The following is a 25008-nucleotide window of genomic DNA, read 5'->3' on the forward strand; positions in this document are numbered from 1 at the left end:
ATTATCATTATTATTATTATTATTATTGGATTTGTAGATGAAACTTGCCTCACGTAAAGCGGTGCAGAGTTAGATTAGGGGGAATTTACACCAACTAAAGAGCTAAACGATGTTGTAAATTGAGACTTTCCATTATTGTAGAGCGCGAACATGTTTGGTCAAAATCCAACAAATCCGTTGGGAAGCAGTGGACCCGGCGGGTATGGGCTTAATATATTCAAAGTTTATTTTAAAAATATATTATTGATACTTTGCACAAATATTTTATATTTGAAGGATCTGGTCATTTCGTTCCGAATCCTGTTGTCTCATATCCAATTTGTTCCAACTCCTAACCAACACTGCAACAGGTCCCAATTTGATAATGTATTCCATGCATGATTGCCTTCATAAAAATAAAAATAAAACAGAATGAGACAGTGTTCTTACTGCTCCATTTAAACGGGGTGGCCCGCACCGCTATTGCATTTTGCCGCCCTCCTTTCACGTCCTTCGCCCTCTTTTATTTTTCTGCGACTCGCTCTTTATTTTCCAGCATCTGTCACCACTATTTCCAAATGAACACTTTTTTCCACACATAAAAACCCCCACAATGATCAGTCTGCACAGTGGACATCAAAGTAAACAAGCCGCGTTGTGTACAAAAAAGCAATTGATGAAACATTAAATTTTACGACGGTTACCTTAACATAATTTAACTGTATTTTTAACAGCCTCTATTTTGTCCCATACCTCTATCCATTTGTATGTTAATACACACAATAAAAGTTATATTTTATTTGAACAATGAAAACATTTTTATTTTTTACGGATTCGGCAATCTCCGATTGAAAACCCCCCCATTTATTTGGTGCCAAATTTGTCACGTGATCAGAACGGTCATTCTGTCTTTTGTTTCCACTAACTATCGTCTGATATTTTGTCCTCAATTGCTGATATAATTGGTTGTAACTGATGATTTTTACTTCCTGTCATTTCAATCATTCTGTTTATTCAGCAGTTCTTTATAAAATATTGTAAACTTTTCATTTTGGGGGTATAACACCGCTTATAAAAACAACGGAAGTGGTAGTGTTTATCATTAAAATCATTTATCTTGGGTGCCAAATAATATATACACCGCCTTTACTAAAATGAAACTTTTTATCAGCAGGCAATAATATTTTATCACAGCGATCGATTTATTCGTTGAAGATGGAAATAACAAAAAATGTATCCGACATTAGGTGATCACTTTGCAAACATCTTGATTGTTTTTCGTATATCTTGAAATCTTTATTAAAATAATAATATTAAAACTGATCGGTTCAGCAAAACCAGAAGTGCCCGTGAATGTCAGACCGAAAACATGTTCGGTTCAATTAAAAGACGAGTCTGCTTGTATTTCGTATAAACTTTTGTACACTTTTTTGTAGGCAAAATAAAGAGTATGTCTTTCCACAAAGCCTACCAACACACAACAATATGGTAACCAAGTGCCCCACCCCACCCCAGGTTTTTTTATATTTTTGTTTAAGGGTGTGGTGCCGCACGGCCGCCCTCCTTTAATTTTCACCCAGCAAGAACACTGTGAAAAGTGATTTCTCGCAACATTTATCTTTATAGTTGAGTATTGTAAACACAAGAGTATTCTAAGTTTGAGACTCCGTGATTTTCATGAAATTCATGAGCACGCTTACGCTTAAACTTATTTTTGATGAATCCGGGTCGTTTTGCCCCAAAACAATTTCGCACTTGAGTCATTTTGCTCATCAATTTTCGCCCCGAGTCATTTCGTCCCCCCGTAAGGTTATTTCTACCTTTATCCGAGTCGTTTCGCCCCTGGTGTATTTTGATCTAAACTTTGTGGCTTGTGTCTTCACTCTTGTGGCATTTTTTGTTGTGAAGAGATTAAATGCATGTTGTAGTCTAATAATGACATTCTTCAGCATTCTACATTGTTGTTTGTGCATATGCTACTATGGTGCATCTAAAAACACACCAGTGAGGCACATGAAACACCGTGTTCCTCAGCCACTGCCTCTCCATGTAGCTTGTCAGTTCTGTTAGTTGTACTGTGTTTGCCTGTCCTTTCAGCTCCAAATCATATGTATCACCAGATCACATTCAACAATAGGTTAACAAAAATCACATACTTATGCACTGACATTACAGGAATAATGTATTGAACAATTAACGGTATGTTCTTATTTTATTGCTATTGTTCGCTTGTGTAAGTCCTTATCACTTCCTTGACATTTTTCCAGTATCTAACAATAAGACTGACACATGCTACTCACTTGCATCTTATCAATCAGTAGCATTAACGGCAATGCATCCAAAACAACTGCACTGATACGTTCAATGAGATAACGTCTGCTTGTCTTTCCGTAATAGATTGGTATCAATTAAGGTATTAAAACATTGAGCAATTAACCATCTGTTCTCACTTCACTGCTATTGTGTGCTTGTTTAAGTGCAGGTATCCAACAATAACACTGACACATGCAACTCACTATATAGTCATTGTAATTAGTACTAAATAATACAAGCTACTCTTGGCCTACTAAATTCCAAACCTACATGTAGCTCCCTACCTTTTCCTTTTTGATCAACCATTCAAAATTGTGCCTAAATTCCTTCATCAAAATGCACACCCATTCTCTTTGGCTTAATCCTACAGAACATTCCAAATTCTATAGCACCATACCACCCTCCGCCTGTTACCGGCTACGGTCGGACTGCTGGTTCTCCCTTGCACCTGCTGGTGCTCCCTTGCACCTGCCAGTGCAGGTGGTCTCCCTCCTACCCACCCTACCATTCCTGTCCTGGGCGGAGGAGCCTGCCGAGGTCGGCACTTGTGCCCAGGACAGCCGTGCATTACAACGGCTTGCTCTGAATGTGCATGTTAAACACACTGGTCTTGGTCTGGTCTTGATTAAATAATCAGATATTTTGTTTTGAAGGTAGGTAACACAAATATGAAATGTTGAACAGTATTTGATAGATGCGCAATCATGACGGACACGATAACACTGTTTTTCCAAAGTAAAGTTGATGTAGCTATGCCTGTGTTTTATTTGATTGCCAATATCGCTTTAGGCCTGCAGGCTTAAGGCCAATGCTAACTAAGCGGCCAAAAATAAGCAATTTTGACTGACTGAACACTCATTTGATTCAGCATGCTGTATTTATTTGCATATTTGATTGTTGGTGATAATAAATGAAATATTAAAAAAACCCACCCTACTAATTCTTGTGTTTATGGTGTTTAAATTTGAAAAATCCAAAATGGTTTGACTTCCTGAATGAAAACAGCTGTAAATGTTTACAACAAACTACTGCTATAAGGAACCGATGTTCCTGGTCCCTTGCAGTTCATTATAAGAGTACTTTACTGTATTTATTGACAAAACATTTAATTTCTAACAATGGGGGATAAAATCATACAAATTAAATGAAAATAAATCAAACATAGTTTGAAGCCTAATGCAGATAGGGTCATTGACGATATAGTTATTACTTCAATAAAGGTATGACAGTCACAGATTTTTTCTCTGTTATTGTTAAACACAATTTCAAATGAAAAGGACGGAAGTGACATTTCATTACTAAATATCTGCTAACAGTCCAGTCTCCTAAAAAAGATATTGATTTGAAATTGTCCTCAGTAAATCTATGTGTATATATATGCTTTCTGAACAAAACTGTTTTACACTCTAAATACATGTTGATCAACAGATTATTACTATTGGACTTACTGTATGAAAATTATAAGATAGTAATATAAATAAATACGAAAAATGAATTAATAATATGCATGGCAAGTATTTTTGAATCTAGGAAAAAAAGTCACAGGAAAAAAGTAACAATTTTTAATTAAGAGAGGGTGTTGGCAGCAGCAAGATGTTTTAGGCCTTCCTTGGTAGCAAACACGAGGAGGTGGTTATTTATATTTGGGCCATTATCGTAGATTAGAAACTCCTGGGGTTTGGGCCAACTGTCTGCATGAACTCGACGGGCAGATCACCCAGATCTTCCAGCAGACGCGGCACAGGTGGAGTCGGCCGTTGGTTGCGAAGAGTTCGCTTGCATGTACTAGCAGAAGGTAGAAGTGCACATACCTGAAAAATTGAAACGTGACTTAATAACTCAAGACTATAAAGTTGGAAGGCTCAAAATGATAAATTTAAGTAACTTCACGATTGCTTTAAAAAGCTCATGGATACGAAGCTTGTTTCTGGATAATTCAAAATGGATTAATCTTTTTATGTTTGTTACAAAGATATCAACAAATGAGTTAATAATATATGGAGATTGCTTCATAACGAGAAAAGCAAACCAAATTACAAATAAGTTTTGGAGAGATACATTACTTAGTGGGGTAAAGATAGAAAGTAAATATAATCCTCAAACTGTAAATGATATTTTATGTATTAATCTCTGGCATAACAGTGAAATACTTATAGATCGAAAACCATTTATTTATGTAAATTTTATATAAATATATATCATGCAACACAACAACAAAAAAAGTGCACGTACGTCATTGTCACATTGACTGACACCATGGGCAAAGATCTGGCCTGGCTTGTCCCGGGTCCTGGCAGCTTGATCTTTCATCGAGTTGCGTATTTTGGCGAGATGGACGTGGGTCTGATCTGCAGCATGGTTGTGGGGTTTAACTGCTTCTGGGCGCTCTCTCTGTAAGTCTGTTATCATAGAACCTCGACAATTACCACTATGAAGACTCTTTCTTTAATCCTGCCTAATTGACCCTAATTAATAAGTGTAACAATTAGTCACCACCCATGCACAATATGAGGCCTCTTTCTTTAATCTAGCCTAATTGACCTACTTAACAATTACCCCATGCATACTATGAGTATGATGCCACATTCAATACTCTACAAACCCATACATTTTGTTATATAAAAATTGTGACTTTTTTTCCTGGGATTTTTTTTCCTATTCTAAATTTTTTTCTGTGACTTTTTTTCCAGCCACCGTATTTTTGAAAGTCTGCCTGATAAAAAGTTCCCGCAATCATGTTCGACTCCGAGTACAAAAAAACAAACACATAATGGGAATTCTGCGAATTCCATCTGTTTTCCACGATTGTGGAAAATCATTAGCATTTGCGCTTGTAAATAAACATATTAATTTGAATGTTTTTTTATTAATAGTGATTATAAAGTGCTTAAAATGGCCATATTTGGCTGTTTTTTGTTTTTTTTTACTTTCTAGTATTATTGGTACAAATTTATGGTACATACAGAAATAGGGCTAGTACATTTTTAACAATGGCTAGTGGAATTTTTGAAAATTCTAGAAGCTCTGATAGTATGTTTGATTGATGTGTGTATGAAAAAAGTAACTCCTCAACCCTGTTTGTGTAGATGTTGATCTAATAACTAGTCTGAAACACTGTCACCACATGGATTTGTTTATTAATTTCAGATTCACATTTGGAGGAGTACCAGTTACCACTAGCAGTAAGTTCTACTTGTAATATACATTATGATGTAGTAGGTGGGAGAATCCCTCTTTGTTATTTATATAGTCAACTAAAAATAATAAAATAAAGTAAAGATGTTTCTTTCTGTTAACTTAAGAACAGTATTTAATCAGCCTATAGATATGTTCATGTATATGACCTCAGCTGATTTTAACTCTTGTTTGAACCCAGTGGTAAAGCAACCACCTGATGTGCAGACTGTCTAGGATCAATCCCTGTCAGTGTGCTCATTGGGCTATTTCTTGTTCCAGCCAATGGACCACAACTGGTATATTAAAGGCTGTGATATGTTGTATCTTGTCTGCGGGATGGTACATATATAAAAGATCCCTCACTAAATAATGGAAAAATGAAGCAGGTTTTTTCTCTAAGACTATATTTCAGAATTACCAAGTGTTTCGCACCCCAGTACTTGTACCAACCCAGAGAGACTTTAACGACTACACCAACTTCTCTTTCAATAACAACTGATCACTAATCCACTGTTCTGGACAGACTGTGTGCTTGAATCTTAACTGGATATAAACAAGAAAATAAATATTTATAAACAATAACAACTAAGAGGCTATATAAATAATTTCTTAGGCAGTTTCTTAGTTAACTCACTGTGTCTTTGTTTTTCATTATCAACAGCTTCTACAGGACTAGCTTTTGGAGCACAGCCTACTGCCACTGGTGGAATTTCATTTGGAACGACACCTAAAGCGACAACACCGGGTCTCACACTGGGTGGGACTCCTGGAGGGTTCACACAGGGCACAACTGTTACAACTAAACCAACTGTAGGCTTCAACTTGAATGTTACACCCGCATCTGCATCATCTGGTCTGACACTAGGTGGCACCACTGGGCTAGGAGGCACCACCGGTCTAGGTGGCACTACTGGACTAGCTGGCACAACTGGGCTAGGTGGCACAACTGGGCTAGGTGGCACAACTGGGCTAGGTGGCACAACTGGGCAAGGATTTGGTGCTAAGACAACAACCGCTGCGTCTACTGGATTCTCACTAGGTGGTCTGGTCACACAGGTTCGTGTTTGAGTAGATAACGGTCTCCTAGTTCCAATTCAGATTTTGTATATTTTTATCTTGCGGCAGGCTTTCTGCAAGAGGGTAAGTAGGGTAAAATGACATACCATAAAATTCTGGAAATTAATGAATTTATTATCCACATGGTTCAACATAACGGAGTTAATAATAATGATACAAAGCATACATGTAATAACAAGTGTACTGATTTTACAAAACTCGTGTCAGGAGTCCTGTTTTACCCTCACTTTCGCAATAAAAATATCCTGATACTCGTTTCGTAAAATCAGTACGACAGACAAGCTCGTTTAATAATCTCTATATATTTCTATAAATTTTAGATTTATGATAGTAAGAGAACTGCTGTTTAAAATTTAGTCAAAGAGCATGCAATGCATGCAATTTCAAAACATTTTGAACCCATCACAACCTACCGTATCCGCAAATATTTTCGGGGCTAAAATAATTCGCGATCGGGCTCTCATTTTACATTTTTGCGAGGAATTATTTTCGCGACTGTGTCCCCAATAATAAAATCAAAATTACCCATAATGGCCATATTTCATTTGCCAAACTCTTTTCAATGACGATTTCACGCACACACTTGGACATATTACCATGCTGTCAGCGAGATGTCAGTGTTGTATGTATTTAGACATGTTATCGATGGAACACGCACATGGGATACAGAAAATTGAAAAACGCAAATATCAGAATAAATCACTTTTAATTATTGATGGTACCCACAAACTTCCATTCAAGGTTACAAAGAAAACAAACAAAACTGAGATTACGTAACAACAGACTTACACCCAACTGTGTGTCATTTCGACCAAATTCATGTGACCATGCAGGTTTACAGAACCACGTGACCGTGTGGATAATTTGGTGGTAAAGACAAACGAAATTCGGTATAAATTCAACAGGTACCTTTGACTTCTTGTTTTTTTGTATCCATCAAAATTATATCAAATCGGAAATAACTTTGCGCGTAATTAAATTCGCGGTGCTGTCAACATGTCCGCGATTTTTGCGGTATATTTTATTCGTGAACATTTTTGCGTATACGGTTGTACAGAAACTCATGGTCTGTTTTTATTTAGAGTATGACAGATATTTTGAAAAGTCACTAGCCACAGGGTTAGTGGGTTTGTGAAAACAACTAGCCCACCAAGATAAAACACTAGCCCAAATTCCAGATCAATTATAACTGAATTGTTATCTAATTTTTGTAACATTACACATTTACGAGTATAACAGTAAAATAAAACAAACACTTAAATCATGTTGTAACTTTCAGTTTGTTGTCGTGTCATACGTTTGGTCTTTTGTCAAGTGTGGTCCACCATCATTGTCCCGTTTTCGCTTTTGCCCTACCCCTGGGGAAAAATAATTTAGCAAACTCATGGTTGGTATCTAAACCCACTATCAAAATAATTAAATTTAAATGAGGGTATGACAGTGTGACACACAGTAATAGATGGTTCAGTGTATTTGGTAGTGGGTTATACATTTAGGGCCTACTATTCATCCATTTAATCCGTTGGTAATTGATGAACAAAAAAAAGGCATGATCTTGTATCGGCAGCTGTGATGCGTAATCACATTATCCAAACCGCTACACGTAATAGGCCAAGCCGAGTCATTGCATGTGCGGTTACCATTGAAGTAAATTGTTTTCTTGATTGCCGATAACCACATATAAGCGAAGTGTTAAATTAGAAAACAATAGGTAAATAAAACAAACACTGAAATTTAAAGCATAACTGGGGTTTACTTGATTGAGATTAACCTGTCATCGCGATTGGTGATTTCCAAGTTCTTAGCCTAAAAAATATGTGCGAGATTAACTACCATGTGACGTGTCCAACCAATCAAAACACGCATGTCATTAGACTTATTTCCTGTGCCAGAAACTTGAAAGGGAAAAGTAAACAATGCGTGCTGTAACTGTGACGATGTAGAGATAGCATATTACTGCAGTTTGCAGACCTAGTTCAAGTGGATTATTATTATATACTGTAAATCATGAAATTAATGCGAGCAAGTAATTAATGTGAAAAATGCGACGAACACATCGACGCAATAATAACTTGACGCATTTTGTTTAGTCTCATTCCCAATACAAAAAATGTGCAGGATTTTACTATAATACTTCTAAATAAAATAAAACTTTTATAATATAATGATGAAACAAAATACAAAAACTATTTTTGTTAAACGTTTTTTTGTGAATACTTCAAGAATCTTTCTTTCGTTTCGATGTTGCCATTCTATTTTCATTTTCCTGGAATATCATAGCGGTTATATAATACAGTGATGTTCCAAATGTTTTGTTTTTAAAAAGATAATTTTGCGATGTGAGTATTTTTCAAATTTTCTTACACTTCTGGATTACTGTATACATTTAAACTGTTTTGAACATTTGTAAAATTATAATCAACAAATTTTATTACTAAATATATTCCTTTAAAAATGAAACAGTAGAAAATTATATAACCGTAACCAACAATCCTTGCGTATTTCTTCAAACCATTTGGCTTGACTCTATACATGGCATTCAATTTAGACTGGTTGCAGGTTGTCACTGTTGCAATATATTGCATTTATTAACGTCTATTCGTGTGCTGCGCATCAAGTGTATAAAATCAGTCTAAAACATTTGTTAGAATAATACGTCTGCATTCGCATGAAATATTGTTGGATGGGAACTCTATTTACGTGCCCATATCCACAAGGGTTCAGGCACGCCCACCCTGGATTTAGCCTCTGACTTCGCCAGTGACCAACTCCGGGGTGGGAGGGTGAAATATTGTGCCCTGTAATAGCAACCCGTTTACCTTTTATTCCTACTGGCGGATTAATTAGAAGCAATCACCACACAAAAGTGTGAGGCATACCCTTAACACTAAGGTGTAGTTATACTAATTACACTACTTTAAGTAATTAGGGCTTCCTGGTCGACCCACCATGCGATTAGCTTCAGGTTATGTAGTAGCTGTGAAAACAACTATACTGACTTCTTTTAACATGAAAGATGAAGCCCAAACAATATAATAACAACACAACTGTGGTTTTTATGTGATGTGGACTTTTGCCCGACACATTAATAAAAATACGCATTTTTGTTCACTCATGTACAGACGCAATAATATCATGACGTATTAATTACATGATTTACAGTATACTGATTGCGTTGTTGATATTATTCGATGACAAACATCACAATCAAATTTATTTAAAAAAAATTCAGCTGAGAAAAAAAGAAGGAAAAAAACACGATCGAGCGATAAGGAGATGGGGGGAAACCACTGTTCCTGCGGGCTAGTGGTTTTACATTTCTCACTAGCCCGAACTTAAACACCACTAGCCACGGGCGTCGGGCTAGCGGATTTGTCGAACTCTTGTTTTATTGTGTACCCTCAAAATTATCTTCTGTCAGAAAGCCTGTTGCCTTTATGCAGGCAGTAAAAAAAGATGTAGATGTTAAGATGCATTAACGTTTTGCATTTCGATCTGTTTCTCATCAAGTATAAATCCTAGATCAATAAAACTTGGTTTATAGTTAAAGCTACATGTATGGATGTTAATCACAGGGCACTGAACAGGTTTATATTAGGCTAATTTTTCTACAAAGTGGCTACAACATTTAGTATTTTGCTAATAAAATTGACTTTAAATTAGCCACTTTTAAAATAATTTTAAAGAGATTCCTCTACCTATGTAAAAATTGCCTAAAAGAAAATACCCCTAGTGGGTTTTGTCAGTAATTGTTTTGAAAATAACAAACCTGTTCTATTTTTATGTGCAGTTTGTAAATACATTGGTTAAGATATATAACTACATTGAAGATACTGTTTGCTCAATGAAGAATACATTTTGTAAAAAAAAATCAATGTTACAGTAGTAGTTCAAATTAATAGTTCTAGGGTTTGGGTTACAAATACATCTGTGACAGTTGTATCTATAATTCTAGTCATGAGTCATGTTTGTTTTTTGATCTGACAATTATCTGTTAATTTACTCTGTTGATTATATTTAGGCATCAACAGGATTGGGGACAGGATTAGCTGCTACAACCTCCACGGGTACAGGATTGAGTTTTGGATCCATCACATCAACCAGTGCATCAACGGGTTTAAACTTCGGAAAGACTACATCTTCAACTCTTGGAGCTACACTAGGTAGGACAATTCTGTTTAAGTCTTGACATTGTTCGTAATATTTGAGATGACAGAATATATGTTTAAGGCTATTCAAAAATTACTTCTTGATTTCGTGATCCAGCAGTGATTGCAAGATTTGTATGGGGTAGGGATGCAGCTTCAGAGATAAGGGTATCAGAATTATTTCAAAGTTGTTGTGGGTTTTTTTATATATAAACACTTTTAGCTAGAATCACTCAACCGACTAAAATAATATATCTCTCATAACCTCCCTCATAAAAGGAATAAAAATAAATAAATAATATTTGTCCATTAGCCTTAGGCAGGCATGGGTAATTGAGGAACCTTAAAATGTTCGGGTGGGGGTGCACCCCTTTCTTTTGACTTGTACCTATGACCTGTTTTACTTACCGGTAAAAGGCTTATTGTTTTAAATGCTAAATGTTTTAAGTGTTAAAAGTTTGTGAGTATTACATTTAAATATTCTGTTTATTTTGTTATTAGGAGGTGGCACCGGTTTGTTTTCTACCACTACAGCGACAACAGGAACAGCTGCTACAACAGGCAGCATATTCAATACAGTAACAACCACCACAGCTACAATTGGACTCGGTGGAGTCGATCCACAAACATCAGTTGCAGGAATTGGTAATTTTTCTCTACAGTTTCAACAGTGTGTTCTTTACCATTTTGGGTGTAAAAGGAGTACAATTTTTATTGGAAAATGTCTTATTATTGTAAGATAAGGAATTGAGGTGGTAGATTGTTTTGTCGCAAGGCTCAATGGGTAGGTGTAATCCACTTGCACCAACCAGTGATCCATAACTGGTTCAACAAAGGCCATGGTTTGTGCTATCCTGCCTCTGGGAAGCACAAATAAAAGATCCCTTGCTGTCTGTCGTAAAAGAGTAGCCTATGTGACGACAGCGGGGTTTCCTCTTAAAAACAGTGTCAGAATGACCATATGTTTGACGTCAAATAGCTGATGATAAGATAAAAAAATCAATGTGCTCTAGTGACGTCATTAAATAAACAAACTTTACTTTACTTTTGCTCTGACATTTGCAAATTTCTAAAATAATTTGTGAATTTTATTTTAATTTGGCGAAATAATTTCATGAAATAAATGAGTTTGTTAGAAAACAACAGGGTTTCTGCTTTTTTGAAGTTTGATAGATAATTTGGCAAAATGTTCTGTTAAGCTGTCCCACTATAGTAAACAATTTGTTTTCATTATTTGTGATTATTTAATTCAGAATACTGCTATGCAAATTAAAATGCTTATAATTTTTTATCTTCTCTTTTCTTTCTTTTTTCTTTACAGGAACATCTGGTGCATTGGGAAAAACAAGGTTTGTCTGTGGTTATTATTGCATATGTTACTGATGTACTGACTAATTGCATTTAAAATTGCTTTGAATAATGTTTGAAATTTCTAAAAAGGGCTTTATGGCCGATGGTGTGTTCTTCTGTCGAACACTGTCACTATTAACATTTGTTTGCCTCCTAATTTTTGTTGGTTAGATGGTGTCCTGGAATGTTGGTCATTACTCTCTCTCTTTCTCAATTAAAATGAGATGAATAGATTATAATTGATTTTTATAAAACTGGATTATTCACAAACTAAAGCAATATGTCTCATTGTAAAGTTCATAGCAATCCAAAAAATTAAATCATGAAAAGGCATGGAAATTAGAATTAATTTTTTCAGGCATGGAAATTTGTGATAGTTTGAGTTGGGTTATGGAAAATAATATTTTGGGGGAAATAATTTTTCCCTATTTAAAGTTAAAAAAAAAAATCAGCAGTTTGCATTAGAATATTGTAATATTATTACACTGGTCAAACCTGGCAATTTTATGTCTGATTGTGGAATGTAGGAAACATTTGCTTTCCTTAAATTTTTTTTTTCTCATTTTTTTTCAGTGATGGGAAAGCTCCGAAAGAAACAAATATTCCACAAATGTTAGTGGAAACAGTGGATTCATTTCAGTAAGTTAATTATCCTGGAAAATCCTGGAAAGTGTAAAAATTAATTAACCTTCTGGAAAGTATCGGAATTTAGTTTCTGTGTGTATTTATATAGTTTCTTGTTGTTTCTGCATTAATAATAATTATTATTTGTTAAATTTATAAATAATTGTGTTTGAAGTCTGGTTTCAACAGTAATTATCATGAGGTCGACTGTCATTGGTCAGCTGTTAAAATATACTGAACAAAATAAGAAACTTCCGCTAACTTTGCTTGAACATAACTTGATGAAAACAAACCGGGGGAATAATTGTTATATATGCGTTTAAAGAGTGTTCCATGATGCATCATTTGGTGCAAAAATCATGGCCATAGGTTAACAGAAACTGGGAGAAATTTTGACCAAGTGTGGTAGGGGTTAAAAAAAACCCACCTACTTAATAACGGGTATGACAACCTCTTGAATTGACCACTGCAGTGCATCGCAGATGCATAGAATTGACTAAAGTGTTGATTTCTGCCTGGAATATTGTTCCATTCCTGAATGAGCGCTTGACGAAGTTCGTTGACGTTTGCGGGTGGGTTGGGAAGACGCCTCAATCGTCTGTCCAGACTATCCCAGACATGCTTGATGGGGTTGAGATCAGGACTTTTAGCGGGCCAGTCATCAATGAAATCAATGTTATTTGTCCTAAGAAAATTTAGTGTCTCTAGCTGTATGAGAGGTGGCATTATCATGCTGAAAAATCGAGATGTTGGCGTTGTTATGGAACAGGAATGACGTGATGAGCGAGAATGTCATCGCGGTAACATTGAGCATTTACATTGCCATCAATGACGACTAGTGGTGAATGATAACCATGGGCAATGGCTGCCCAGACCATGACAGAACCCCCACCCCCGAAACGATCTCGTTCAAGAACACAACAGTCAGCTTAGCGTTCATTTCTCCTCCGGTAGATGCGCACCCTGCCATCACCACGTTGTAAAGAAAATCTGGATTCATCCGAAAAAAGAACGGTATTCCAGCGTCGCCGTATTCAACGAGTGTGTACACGTGCTCAATTAACACGATTTAGATGATGACGTTGCGTTAAAACGCATCCGACGTAAGGATGTTGTGCATGTAAACCGTTCTCCCGCAGACGATTATGAACAGTTTGCCCACTGATTCAGTTATTATGAAGCCCAGGTGTGTTAGCAGCAGTAGTAGTGGCAGTTTGACATCGATTGCGCAAATAAGTGTTCATGATATAGCGGTCTTGACCACGCGTTGTAACACGCGGCCAACCACGATGTGGCAAGTCGTTGGTGCTTCCTGTCGTTCGAAATCTTTTGTGAAGATTTCGTATCGCTCGACTAGAACTCCCAACATGCCTTGCAACGTCTTCTGTCGACATGCCAGCATCAAGCATGCCAATCGCCCGTTCGCGTAAATTATTGGGTATTCTTGGCATACTAAAAATGCTACAATGTAAAAAAAAAACTTTAATTTTTTTACAAATTTTGAAGAGTTTTCGTTCACTTGACAACAATGTCAGTAAGACAAGTAAAACAAATTGACTGAATACTACACGGGACATGTCGAACCATGCATGCACGTGCAAATTGAATTTCACATTGTCAACGATTAACAGTGCAAAAATAATCGATAAAATTCATGAATCCTGATAATACAGCTCAAGGCTAATACTACCTATATAATTTCATTACACAATGAATTCTTTAACACAACAAATACTATATGTACAAATCAGAAGTTTCTTTTTTTTGTTCAGTATGTATGTATATATGATTGAGAAGGCATGGACACTACAGTTATAGCAATCACTGTCACAACTTGGTTGTGGATGATGATTGTGTATTCGAATCTAATGGCAGTGATAATAATTATTATAATATGTTTTTAAACAAGAGGTGGCTGTAGATTGTTTTAGGTTTTGTCTCCATCTATCTGTACATCTATTTCCACATAATTTTCCGGACATTATTCTGCAATGTCTCAAGATATTAAGCTGATATTTTGTGTATTGCTTTATAATGTAGAATTACAAATCAAGTTTGACTTCCATGGGGTTTGGCCCATTCTTGACAGTTATGATCCTTGGGAACTTAGGAGATACAAAATAGTTTGTGCCTAGTAGGGGACATGTAGGCCCTAATTGCTTCAGCAGTTCTTAAAATGCTTGTTAAATTATAAATGACAAACCTTAGTGTGTTCTGCATGAAATTCATTTCAGGGAACAATGTGTTGAGTATAGCATTGCGATTCGCTATGCAAGTTTCAGATATCAATACACAATTTTAAAACATTAAAAAATATCGCTAATCAAGATTTTGAAAACAAAATATTCCCTGCATTTATCACTTGAAGCAGTAAAAACATTTGAATTTTGTTTTATTGATGTTGATGAGCACTTCTTTTATTGATGTTGATGAGCACTTCTTTTATTGATGTTGATGAGCACTTCTTTTATTGATGTTGATGAGCACTTCTTTTATGCATTTCCTTTAGTTTGACACCTAATAGCCAATATATATTTCCATGCTGGGGTGTTGTTAAACATTCATTCATTCAAGTTCTAAATGTTTACAGAAAATATGTTAAGGAACAGAAGACGGTGCGAGAGGGAATCGCCCGAATGTCCACAAAGCCTATGTTGAAAGTGCAGGAAGACATCGCAGCTCTAAAGCAGCTGTTGGCTGTCGTGTCCAATGGTTTACAAAGAAATGCATGTGCTGTGGAGAAACTCAAGCATGAAATGACTGAGGTGAGAACTGGTGCTGCCATCTTCGTCAGGTACAGTTAGTCAGTAATTAAACTCTTACTGCTCCCAACTGGAGTGTCAGACTTTTATTTTGCAAAGCTTCAAGATATTGAGCTGAAATTAAAATATTTAACTTTATCATATAGAGTTACAGATGGAGTTTGACTTGATGGGAATTTGTCCATTTTAACTGTGAGAGATATGCACCTAGTAGGTGACCTGTATTGATTTAGAAGTACTCTCTTTAATATGCATACTGGAATGTAGTGTTTCAAGGGACACCTGTTATAGTCCTACGGTGAAACGTTTGTCCAAATTGAAGCATTTCCACACACACACACACACATATTTTCTCTGAAATCTTGTGATGCTTTTTCATAAATTATCATATGTACTATGTAGTGGTTGAAGGCATCATGATTATTTTGTGCTTGTTTTTCATTTCTGTTCAGGAGTTGAAGAATGCTGAGATGGCGTTGAGAACTAAAGACATTCCACCCGGTCTTCAGTACGAGAACACCGCACCAACAGAGTATGTATGTCAGAGACGACCATTGACTAGCATCAGTGCACATGCATACATTTTAATTCATTTTAATAGCATTAGTGTATAGCATAGGCTGAACATGATTTATCCATTTTCTTAATTCTTGGTTAGATATTAGTGTGTTCAGTTTTGGTTTGTTTCTTCAAATTAATAGGGAATAATAGATTAATGGCACAGGTTGTCATCTTTGTCCTGAGGTGGTAAGAATGAGGAAATCAATTTTATTCCTAGCTTTCAATATATTCCAAGTTAAATAAGCAAGCTTTTTACAGTATGACATAAAAAATCATTACTTCATTATAATATGCTGTGTTTGTCATGTTCAAAACTTTTTTACCTAATAATTCCTAAATAAACTTGTAATTTTTTATGCTGAGTATTTACCAGAACACAAGACTTTTATTTCAATTGAAATGAATGATATAAAGAACATGCAATTGATCTGAATATTTAATCATAGCAAACGAGTCCAGTCGGACAGATTACATGATGAGTGATATCTCACTACTTGCAAGATATCGACTTTGCTTTTCCTGTCATGATATTCTGTCAAAACAAATTACAGAGATTACATGATTACATGATTACAGAGATTACATGATTAACTTTCAGTTTTCTGCATGTCTGAGAGACTATAAAGTTTTACCATGCAATTATGCTTCAAATATGTATCTGATAATATGAAGTATTACCATGTTGCTAACCTGATAATGAATGAATTTATGTTTAACAACCTAACTTGATAAAATCACATTGTTAAATGTGGAAGTGAATTTTCTGCACATGACAGTAGGGTTGTTCACCTTTCAAACATTTATATCTCAGTAATAAATGTTCAACCATATAAAATAACTTGCAGGAAAAATACCATAGTAAAAGAAAATGGTGCTCCCTGTTGGGAGGACTATAGATATGTCATTCATTCTTTTGCACTGACCTAAGGACCTAGTTCATAAATATAAATGCTGTTTGTAATCTATTAATTCAGGTATTTCCAGCATCTTGTAGAAGAGTTTGAGGGTAGAATGCTGACATATCGTCAACAGATAGAAACTCTAGAAAGTCATTTAGCTGCTCTGCATGAACCGGCGAGACATTCTCCTGCTGGTGTGTAATTTATTACATTACCATTGATGTTGTAAATACTAATGAGATATTCATATTTCATTGGAAAATTATACAGAATAATGTCTCCAATTATTAACTATAAATATTAAATTGGCTGTAAATTAATATACATAATATATATATACTGTGTTGACTCCCATCCCCCCCCCCCCCCCCCCCCCCCCCCACCCCAAAAAGATAAGGTAACAATATTATATATTTGTGGACATACCAGTACATGCAAGAAACAAACAAAATGAGATTCTATTGATGTAAATTATTAATTACATTTGTTTTAGTTTTCAAATTATATGAATGATACTTTTTAAGAAATATTTGCTAGTTTTCAGCGGTTCTTGTTCTTTGCAGATTACTGGTAATTAAGATTTATTTGTTTGATGTCTGTGAATAACTGCTTATTAGTCCAACAAGTTTTCCAGACTTTTTTTTAATGCCTCAAGCTATTGAGCTAAAAAAAATTGTATAGAATCATCATATGGAGTTACAGATAAGGTTTGATGATCATGATGATGAGCCCATTTGTGACAGAGTTATAGTCCTTGACCTAGAGAAATATGAAAATTTGTTGAGCCTAGTAGGAGACATGTATTGCTTTAGTAACACTAATTGGATATTACACATCACCTGCTTTTCAGACTTTTAAAACTAGAACCCTCTAGTAGTTGCCTAAAGTCAGAGAGGGGCGGGACGTAGCCCAGTGGTTATGCATTTGCTTGCTACGCAGTGGGTCTGGGATCAATCCCCGTTGGTGAACCCATTGGGCTGTTTCTCATTCCAGCCAGTGCTCCACAACTGGTGTAACAAAGGCCTGTCTGGGATGGCGCATGTAAAAGATCCCTTGCTGTTAATCAAAAAGAGTAGCCCGTGAAGTGGCGACAATGGGTTTCCTCTCTATATATATGTGGTCTTTAAAGGAATGCTAAAGCAAGGCTTTTGGACTGGTGTCCATATTCAACGATACATAATGCACATTATTGCTTAATATCAACAAGTATAATCGTATAGTTAATTAATAAAACGGTTAAATGTGATGGCTATTATATATAACGGGCGCAACCATTTTGTACCATCCCAGTGAATACGCCCTCTGGCGAGCTAGTGGTTACGTAATACCTAACGTGTCACGTCAGGAATTGGTCTTCGAACTGAAGAAACAAAACATACCTGATTTTTGCAGATGCATCGCAATGTTCTGTAATAATATCTATCCCAGTAACACAGTAACGTGTATATGTGGTTTATTTTTCAATACAAAATAAACTGCCATTGTCAAAATGTTGAAATAACTGTATTATATTTTGTATATAAATTAACCCACATACTGAAGTAATAGTCAGAGTGTTTTCTTGCTTAATTGGTCTTTTCTTTCTGTGGCCTGTATATTTAGATGGTCCCTAGACACTGTGTCGAGACACACTAAAAAGACGTGCCTCTTTTATTAAGATCACAGGGTATTGTGTGATAACCTCAAATCGTAATGGACTTTACCAGCTTTATTACTGTAAGTAATTCTGTAAAACTCTTGATTAAGTAGACTTTTCCATCTAAAATCACAAAACTGACCAATTACATAGTCCCAGAGAAAAGAAAATTATCACTTGGGTATCGTGAGTGGTCGTTTTTGCTCGAACGTATCCTACCAATAGGCCTAATAATATGCATTTTTTCTTTGGATTTTTTAAAAGAAAAAAATACTATAACTCCATTTCGTTATATTGATGCAAATTGAAATATATTTAATTAAATAGTTTATTATACTATCAAGTCATTTGTTGTTTTACAAGTCAGGTTGATGAAAGCGAAGTGCCTTATCGTAAATTAGAGCATTTGTTTACACTGTGCATAGTAGAGAAATTGGACCTGAGCTGACGTCACTTCGCCCCAAGCTATACAACCGGACGTCACAAAAACGAAACAAAATGGCTGCCCCCACTTAGCAAGAATAATCACGTTTTTTTATTAATTCTAAAATTACGCATTTTTCATTTGTTAAAGTGTCAGTATGTGTCGGTGGTCCGGGTATGCATCTTTCCAACACATAAGGCTCTTGTTGGAGTTAGTCTACCTTTAACCATATGTCTGACACCATTTAACCATAAATAAAATGTGTTGAGTGCATTGTTAAATAAAACGTTTCCTTACAACACCAAATTTATTGTGTACGAGGGTGGGATGTAGCCTAATGGTGAAATGATCGCTTGATGCACGGATAGTCTGAGGTCGATCCCTGACATGGCACCACGACTGATAACCCGAGTACTTTGCTGTTTGAGAGCAAGACGAACATTCGGACTATTATGGTCGCTCTCTGCCATCAGAGATATTTCTATAGCGAAAAACATGGAATGACTGACTACCATATGGTAGACAAAGATTTCCACTAATCCAACAAAAATTCTAAGTTTGATGCTAAATACCGTTACATTGATAATTTTTGAGTTTGCCGATAACAAATATTTTACATAGTAACCACTAATACACACACTACAGGAAGAAACCTGACAGCACCTCCTTTTAATGTTCTGGTTAAAGACGTAGGTATATAAAAGGCCGTGGTATGTGCTATTCTGTCTGGGATCGTGCATGCATATAAAAAATCCCTTGCTACTAACGGAAAGTGGTGGGTTTCCTATCAGATTATATGTGTCAAAATTACCAAATATTTGACATCCAATAGATCTCAAGTAATAAATCAGTGATCTCTAGTAGTGGTATTAAACAAAACAAATGTTTAACTTTTATTGTATAATATGAAACAAATATGATGAAACAGGAATGTTCCATCACGAACCTTAGGTCACACCCTGTCAGATAAGCTCGTAAATTGTTCTTGAATAATTGATGCATCACAATTTTATTTGTCCATTTATTGTTGTGTATTGGGTTTTTTACAGAATTGATTGCACTGATGAAAAAACTTCACGAAGCTTTCATTGCTCTGGCTGCACAGCTGCAACAGGTTAATGAAGCAGTCAAGGTAAGGGTTGGCTCCCCAGACATTGAGAGTTTCAGTGTCTGATCATTTTAAAATTGGGTTGTATACAAGTTTGGTTATGTGTTATTTACAAAGCCCAGTGGTAAAGCGCTTGGTTGATGCACGGTCATTTTGGGATCGATCCCTATCATCTTTGGGGGTGAGACGTAGCCCAGTGGTAAAGCGCTTGCTTGATGCACGGTCATTTTGGGATTGATCCCTATCATCTTTGGGGGTGAGACGTAGCCCAGTGGTAAAGCGCTTGCTTGATGCACGGTCGGTTTGGGATCGATCCCTATCATCTTTGGAGGCGAGACGTAGCCCAGTGGTAAAGTGTTTGCTTGATGCACGGTCGGTTTGGGATCGATCCCTATCATCTTTGGAGGCGAGACGTAGCCCAGTGGTAAAGTGTTTGCTTGATGCACGGTCGGTTTGGGATCGATCCCTATCATCTTTGGAGGCGAGACGTAGCCCAGTGGTAAAGTGTTTGCTTGATGCACGGTCGGTTTGGGATCGATCCCCATCATCTTTGGGGGCGAGACGTAGCCCAGTGGTAAAGCGCTTGCTTGATGCACGGTCGGTTTGGGATCGATCCCTATCATCTTTGGGGGCGAGACGTAGCCCAGTGGTAAAGCGCTTGCTTGATGCACGGTCGGTTTGGGTTCGATCCCTATCATCTTTGGGGGCGGGACGTAGCCCAGTGGTAAAGTGTTCGCTTGATGCATGGTCGGTTTGGGATTGATCCCCATTAGTGGGCCCATTGGGCTATTTCTTGTTCCAGCCAGTGCACCATGACTGGTATATCAAAAGTGATGGCATGTGCTATCCTGTCTGTGGGAAAGTGCATGTAAAAGATCGCTGGCTGCATTAGAAAAAATGTAGCAGGTTTCCTCTGATATGTCAAAATTACCAAATCTTTGACATCCAATTGCTGATTATTAATGAATCATTGTGCTCTAGTGGTGTCATTAAACAAACCAAAGTTCATCTTCGATCCCCATCCGTTGGCCCAGCCAATGCAGCCCGACTGGTATATCAAAGGCTATGGTATGTGCTATCCTGTCTGTGGGATGGCGCATATAAAAGGTTTCTTGCTACTAATGGAAAAATGTAGCGGGTTTCCTATCCAAGACTGTCAAACGATGATTAATAATCAGTGCTCTAGTGGTGTCATTAAACAGAACAAACTGACTTTTTGTATATGAGTTTGATTATGTAGTGTTTATATGTTGAATGCATTTTTATAGCCGTCATATTGGTAAAATTGCAGATTGTATTAAAATTACAATACATTACAAAAAAGTATATTTATCATGCAATCGTTATATGTATTGGTAAGATATGATATCTAGATAACTTTCTATATTTTCTGTCACTAACCAAAAATATAGGTCATATGATGTAAGCCCAACTTGACACATTTACTTTTGATGTATATTTCCAACTACATACTCTCTATATCATTTTTACTGGCCTTGGTGGCGTCGTGGTTAGGCCATCAGTCAACAGGCTGGTAGGTACTGGGTTTGAATCCCAGTCGAGGCATGGGATTTTTAATCCAGATACCGACTCCAAACCCTGAGTGAGTGCTCCGCAAGGCTCAATGGGTAGGTGTAAACCACTTGCACCAACCAGTGATCCATAACTGGTTCAACAAAGGCCATGGTTTGTGCTATCCTGCCAGTGGGAAGCACAAATAAAAGATCCCTTGCTGCTAATTGGAAAGAGTAGCCCATGAAGTGGGGACAGCAGGTTTCATCTCAAAATCTGTGTGGTCCTTAACCATATGTCTGACGCCATATAACCGTAAATAAAATGTGTTGAGTGCGTTGTTAAATAAAACATTTCTTTCTTTCTCTATATCATTAGTTTTAATACAGTGTATATCAGTAACATTTGGGACCCAATAATGATCCAAAACTTATATAACATTTATTTATGCATTAGTTTAGAAAGGCTTTTTTGAAGTGACAGAATGTAGCTTACACAGAATGACATCATATATCTTGTATGACATATTGCAAAAGTCTTGCTAGATTAATGGCATAAAATATATTTAATGATATAGATTAATGATAGTTTACATACAAACAATAGAATAAATGTATTTTATGTACTAATTTTTGGGGGGGATCACAGGATAAATAAAATGGCCTCATGTCATTAGCCATTCTAACATTGCAAGATAAATGTAATGTCTTAAGACAGTAACCAGTTATTATCTATAATTGTGTTCATTCTATCAATTGACCTACAGGAATGTACACTTTATTTGTTTGTATTTACCATAGTTTGACACACAATAGCCGATGTATTTTTTGTGCTGGGGTGTCGTTAAACATTCATTCATACAGGAATGTAATTTGCACATTCATAAGCTTTCAGCAAACTTTATTGGTATAGTGGCAGTTAGCTTAAATAATCCACTGTCAACAACCCTTTAATGAGCCTTTCCCCGTCCCCCATGATTTATAAACTGTTAACATTATAAAGGGATAAATATACAATATTTGATCACAATTTGGTTTTTCTCTTATTTTTTCAGACACAAAAGGAGCACTATTTAAATTACAGAAAAATATTTTATGCAGAAACCAAAAATATTTTTGAGAAGCAGAAGAAAGTTGTACCAGGTCCACCGACCGTACAGTACATGACAAAGGCCGGACCCAGTACATTCACTGGTGTCACAAACGCTGCAGCCGCGGCAATGGCATCAGTCCTCACTCGCTCACAGCAGCCAAGTGGTTTGTGTCCTTTTAGTGTTTTATGATAAGGTTAAACAAAATAATAGTTGTGGTTTGATTACCTGACAGTTCATGGAAAAACTGCGACCCTCATGTTTTTGAAAGAAAAAAAACAAAAAAAACAAAAAAACAATTACAGGCCGACAAAGTCTAGATTGATGTCATCAACAAGCCGATTTTTGTGGTTTAACTTCTACACAATATTCATTTGAGAATTAAACTGCATTTTTTGTATTTCTTAATATACAATATTTCAGTCTTTAAATTATTTTTTTATATAATGCCTACCTACGATACATAATATGCCTCAAAAAAAAGAAAGATTCTAGCCTACCCATCTGGCTTATGTAATCGAAACCACATATATTATTATATTTGGCCTAATAGAAACGTGGTACATTTTTTATTATGTAAGAAAAAACATTTTAGAAACCATTTTTACGGTATATATTTATGGGAAGTAATAGTTAAGTTGACAGTAACAAGTCCAGTTGTTGCATGTAATTAATTTAACTCTTCATACCCTAGCCATTTCTGTTTGCATTCATTTGGCGTTTTGCTATACCATTGGAAAAGTTGGAGTAGAATTAATTGCGTTTTTTTTGGTTGTTGAAGAAATACTAATATACATATTTAAAATATAAATGCCGAGGCAAAGTATATTTTAGCTGAAGCAAAATAATAAGATATCATTTTGATCTTTTAAAAAAAATCCAATGATCTTTATTTGGCCGATATTATTCTCCGCCCAAATTGTGATAAATGTTATACTAAAAAAAAAAAAAAATGTATTTTATTTTAGGTGCACCACCAGTTGCAGGACTAACCTCGGGAACACTAGGAAGCGGTGTTGGTGGTTTGGGAACTGCAAGTGGATTTTCAACATTCAGAGGTAACTTTGTTACTGAACACTGAAAACTCCTGACGCCGACAGTAGAGTTTGACTATAATAACTAAAAGTGTGATAAACCAACCTTTTTCCTGTAGTTTTTGGTTTCTTATCGGAGGCGGGACATAGCCCAGTAATAAAGTGCTCGCCTGATGTGTGTTCAATCTAGGATCGATCTCCGTCACAGGACCCATTGGACCAGTGCACCATGACTGGCATACCAAAGGCTGTGATATGTGCTATCCTGTATGTGGGATAGTGCATATAAAAAGATACCTTGCTACTAATGGAAAAATGTAGCAGGTTTCCTCTCTAATACTATATATCAAAATAACCAAATGTTTCACACCCAGTAGCCAATGGTTAATAAATCAATCTGCTCTAGTGATGTTAAACAAAACAAATTTTAACTTTTTTTTTCTTTCTTTTTTAAGACAGATTTGTGGGTTCTATTATGTATTTACGACTATATTAGTAAACATGTACGAACAAGTGTATACAAAATTAACATATAATTATTACTAAAAAAAATATATTTTAAATTCAATTTCCAGGACTACCTGTAGTACAAGCAACTGGATCAACAGGTATTGGATTAACTGTTCCCCAAATGTCATCATTGATGGGAACACCAACCTTTGGCACAGACACTGTTGATGCCAACAAGCCGTTACAACTACAGAAACCTCCAACTGGTGCTAAGAGAGGAAAAAGATGACATGGCTTTTGATTTAAATTACAAACATTTTATGTGGTTGAACTAAGATTTGATACCTTGAATGGCTATTCACTTGTTTGCTTTTGCACTCATTTTAATCAACATTAATTCAGAAATGGTGATTATTGCATCACCTGTCAGTAAATGTTTTGTCTATTCTCGGCAGTCAATATATTTTGGAGCTCGATGAACAGTTCTGTAGGACACCAAATATGACATTGTCGTTGAAGTCCCCATTTGATTATAGTATGCAATTTAAAATATGTGAAACTGAACAAATGTGCAATTATGGGATGGGTGGATTTGTGGACATTTATGTATAAGAATATAACATTTTATTACATGTGAAAAAGTGTTGTATTGCATTTTGAATAAAATGTTTTAATAATCTCTCCTGTTGGTATATTATTGACAGCTTATAGTAAATGAATTGTGGGGAGTGCATAAAATAAAATTATTAATCAGTAAATATGTATGTTGAAGGACTAATAAAACAGAAAAATAAGATTATATAATATACCATCGATGTCCCAAACTGCGTTCACCTAACAACAAAAACATGAATACAATATTTA

At 36.0% G+C, this 25008-nt stretch overlaps 1 protein-coding gene across 2 annotated transcripts; it reads left to right on the forward strand.

The window, feature by feature from the left end:
• Window positions 1-83: 83 nt before the first annotated feature.
• On the forward strand, window positions 84-24823 carry LOC121376036 (nucleoporin p58/p45-like). Of its 2 annotated transcripts, XM_041503800.1 has the most exons (15): window positions 84-200; window positions 5440-5474; window positions 6131-6406; window positions 6443-6525; window positions 10568-10709; window positions 11196-11339; window positions 12016-12043; window positions 12618-12683; window positions 15259-15433; window positions 15883-15962; window positions 16966-17084; window positions 20000-20082; window positions 22625-22826; window positions 23629-23718; window positions 24270-24823. In XM_041503800.1, exons 1-15 carry the CDS (start codon window positions 151-153, stop codon window positions 24431-24433), a joined length of 1737 nt encoding a protein of 578 aa, XP_041359734.1. In that variant the 5' UTR covers window positions 84-150; the 3' UTR covers window positions 24434-24823. The 2 variants fall into 2 exon arrangements, with proteins under 2 accessions (XP_041359734.1, XP_041359733.1); XM_041503799.1 differs by having other exon boundaries at window positions 6131-6525.
• Window positions 24824-25008: the final 185 nt, after the last annotated feature.

Source organism: Gigantopelta aegis, chromosome 6 (genome assembly GCF_016097555.1).
Source record: "Gigantopelta aegis isolate Gae_Host chromosome 6, Gae_host_genome, whole genome shotgun sequence".
NCBI classification, from domain to species: Eukaryota; Metazoa; Mollusca; class Gastropoda; order Neomphalida; family Peltospiridae; genus Gigantopelta; species Gigantopelta aegis.

Coding starts and splice junctions, on each gene's coding strand:
- LOC121376036 (XM_041503799.1), top strand. CDS start 151: ATGTTTGGTCAAAATCCAACAAATCCGTTGGGAAGCAGTGGACCCGGC. Junction 6,526..10,567: donor TAGGTGGTCTGGTCACACAG/GTTCGTGTTTGA, acceptor GATTATATTTAG/GCATCAACAGGATTGGGGAC. Junction 20,083..22,624: donor AGGTTAATGAAGCAGTCAAG/GTAAGGGTTGGC, acceptor TTATTTTTTCAG/ACACAAAAGGAGCACTATTT.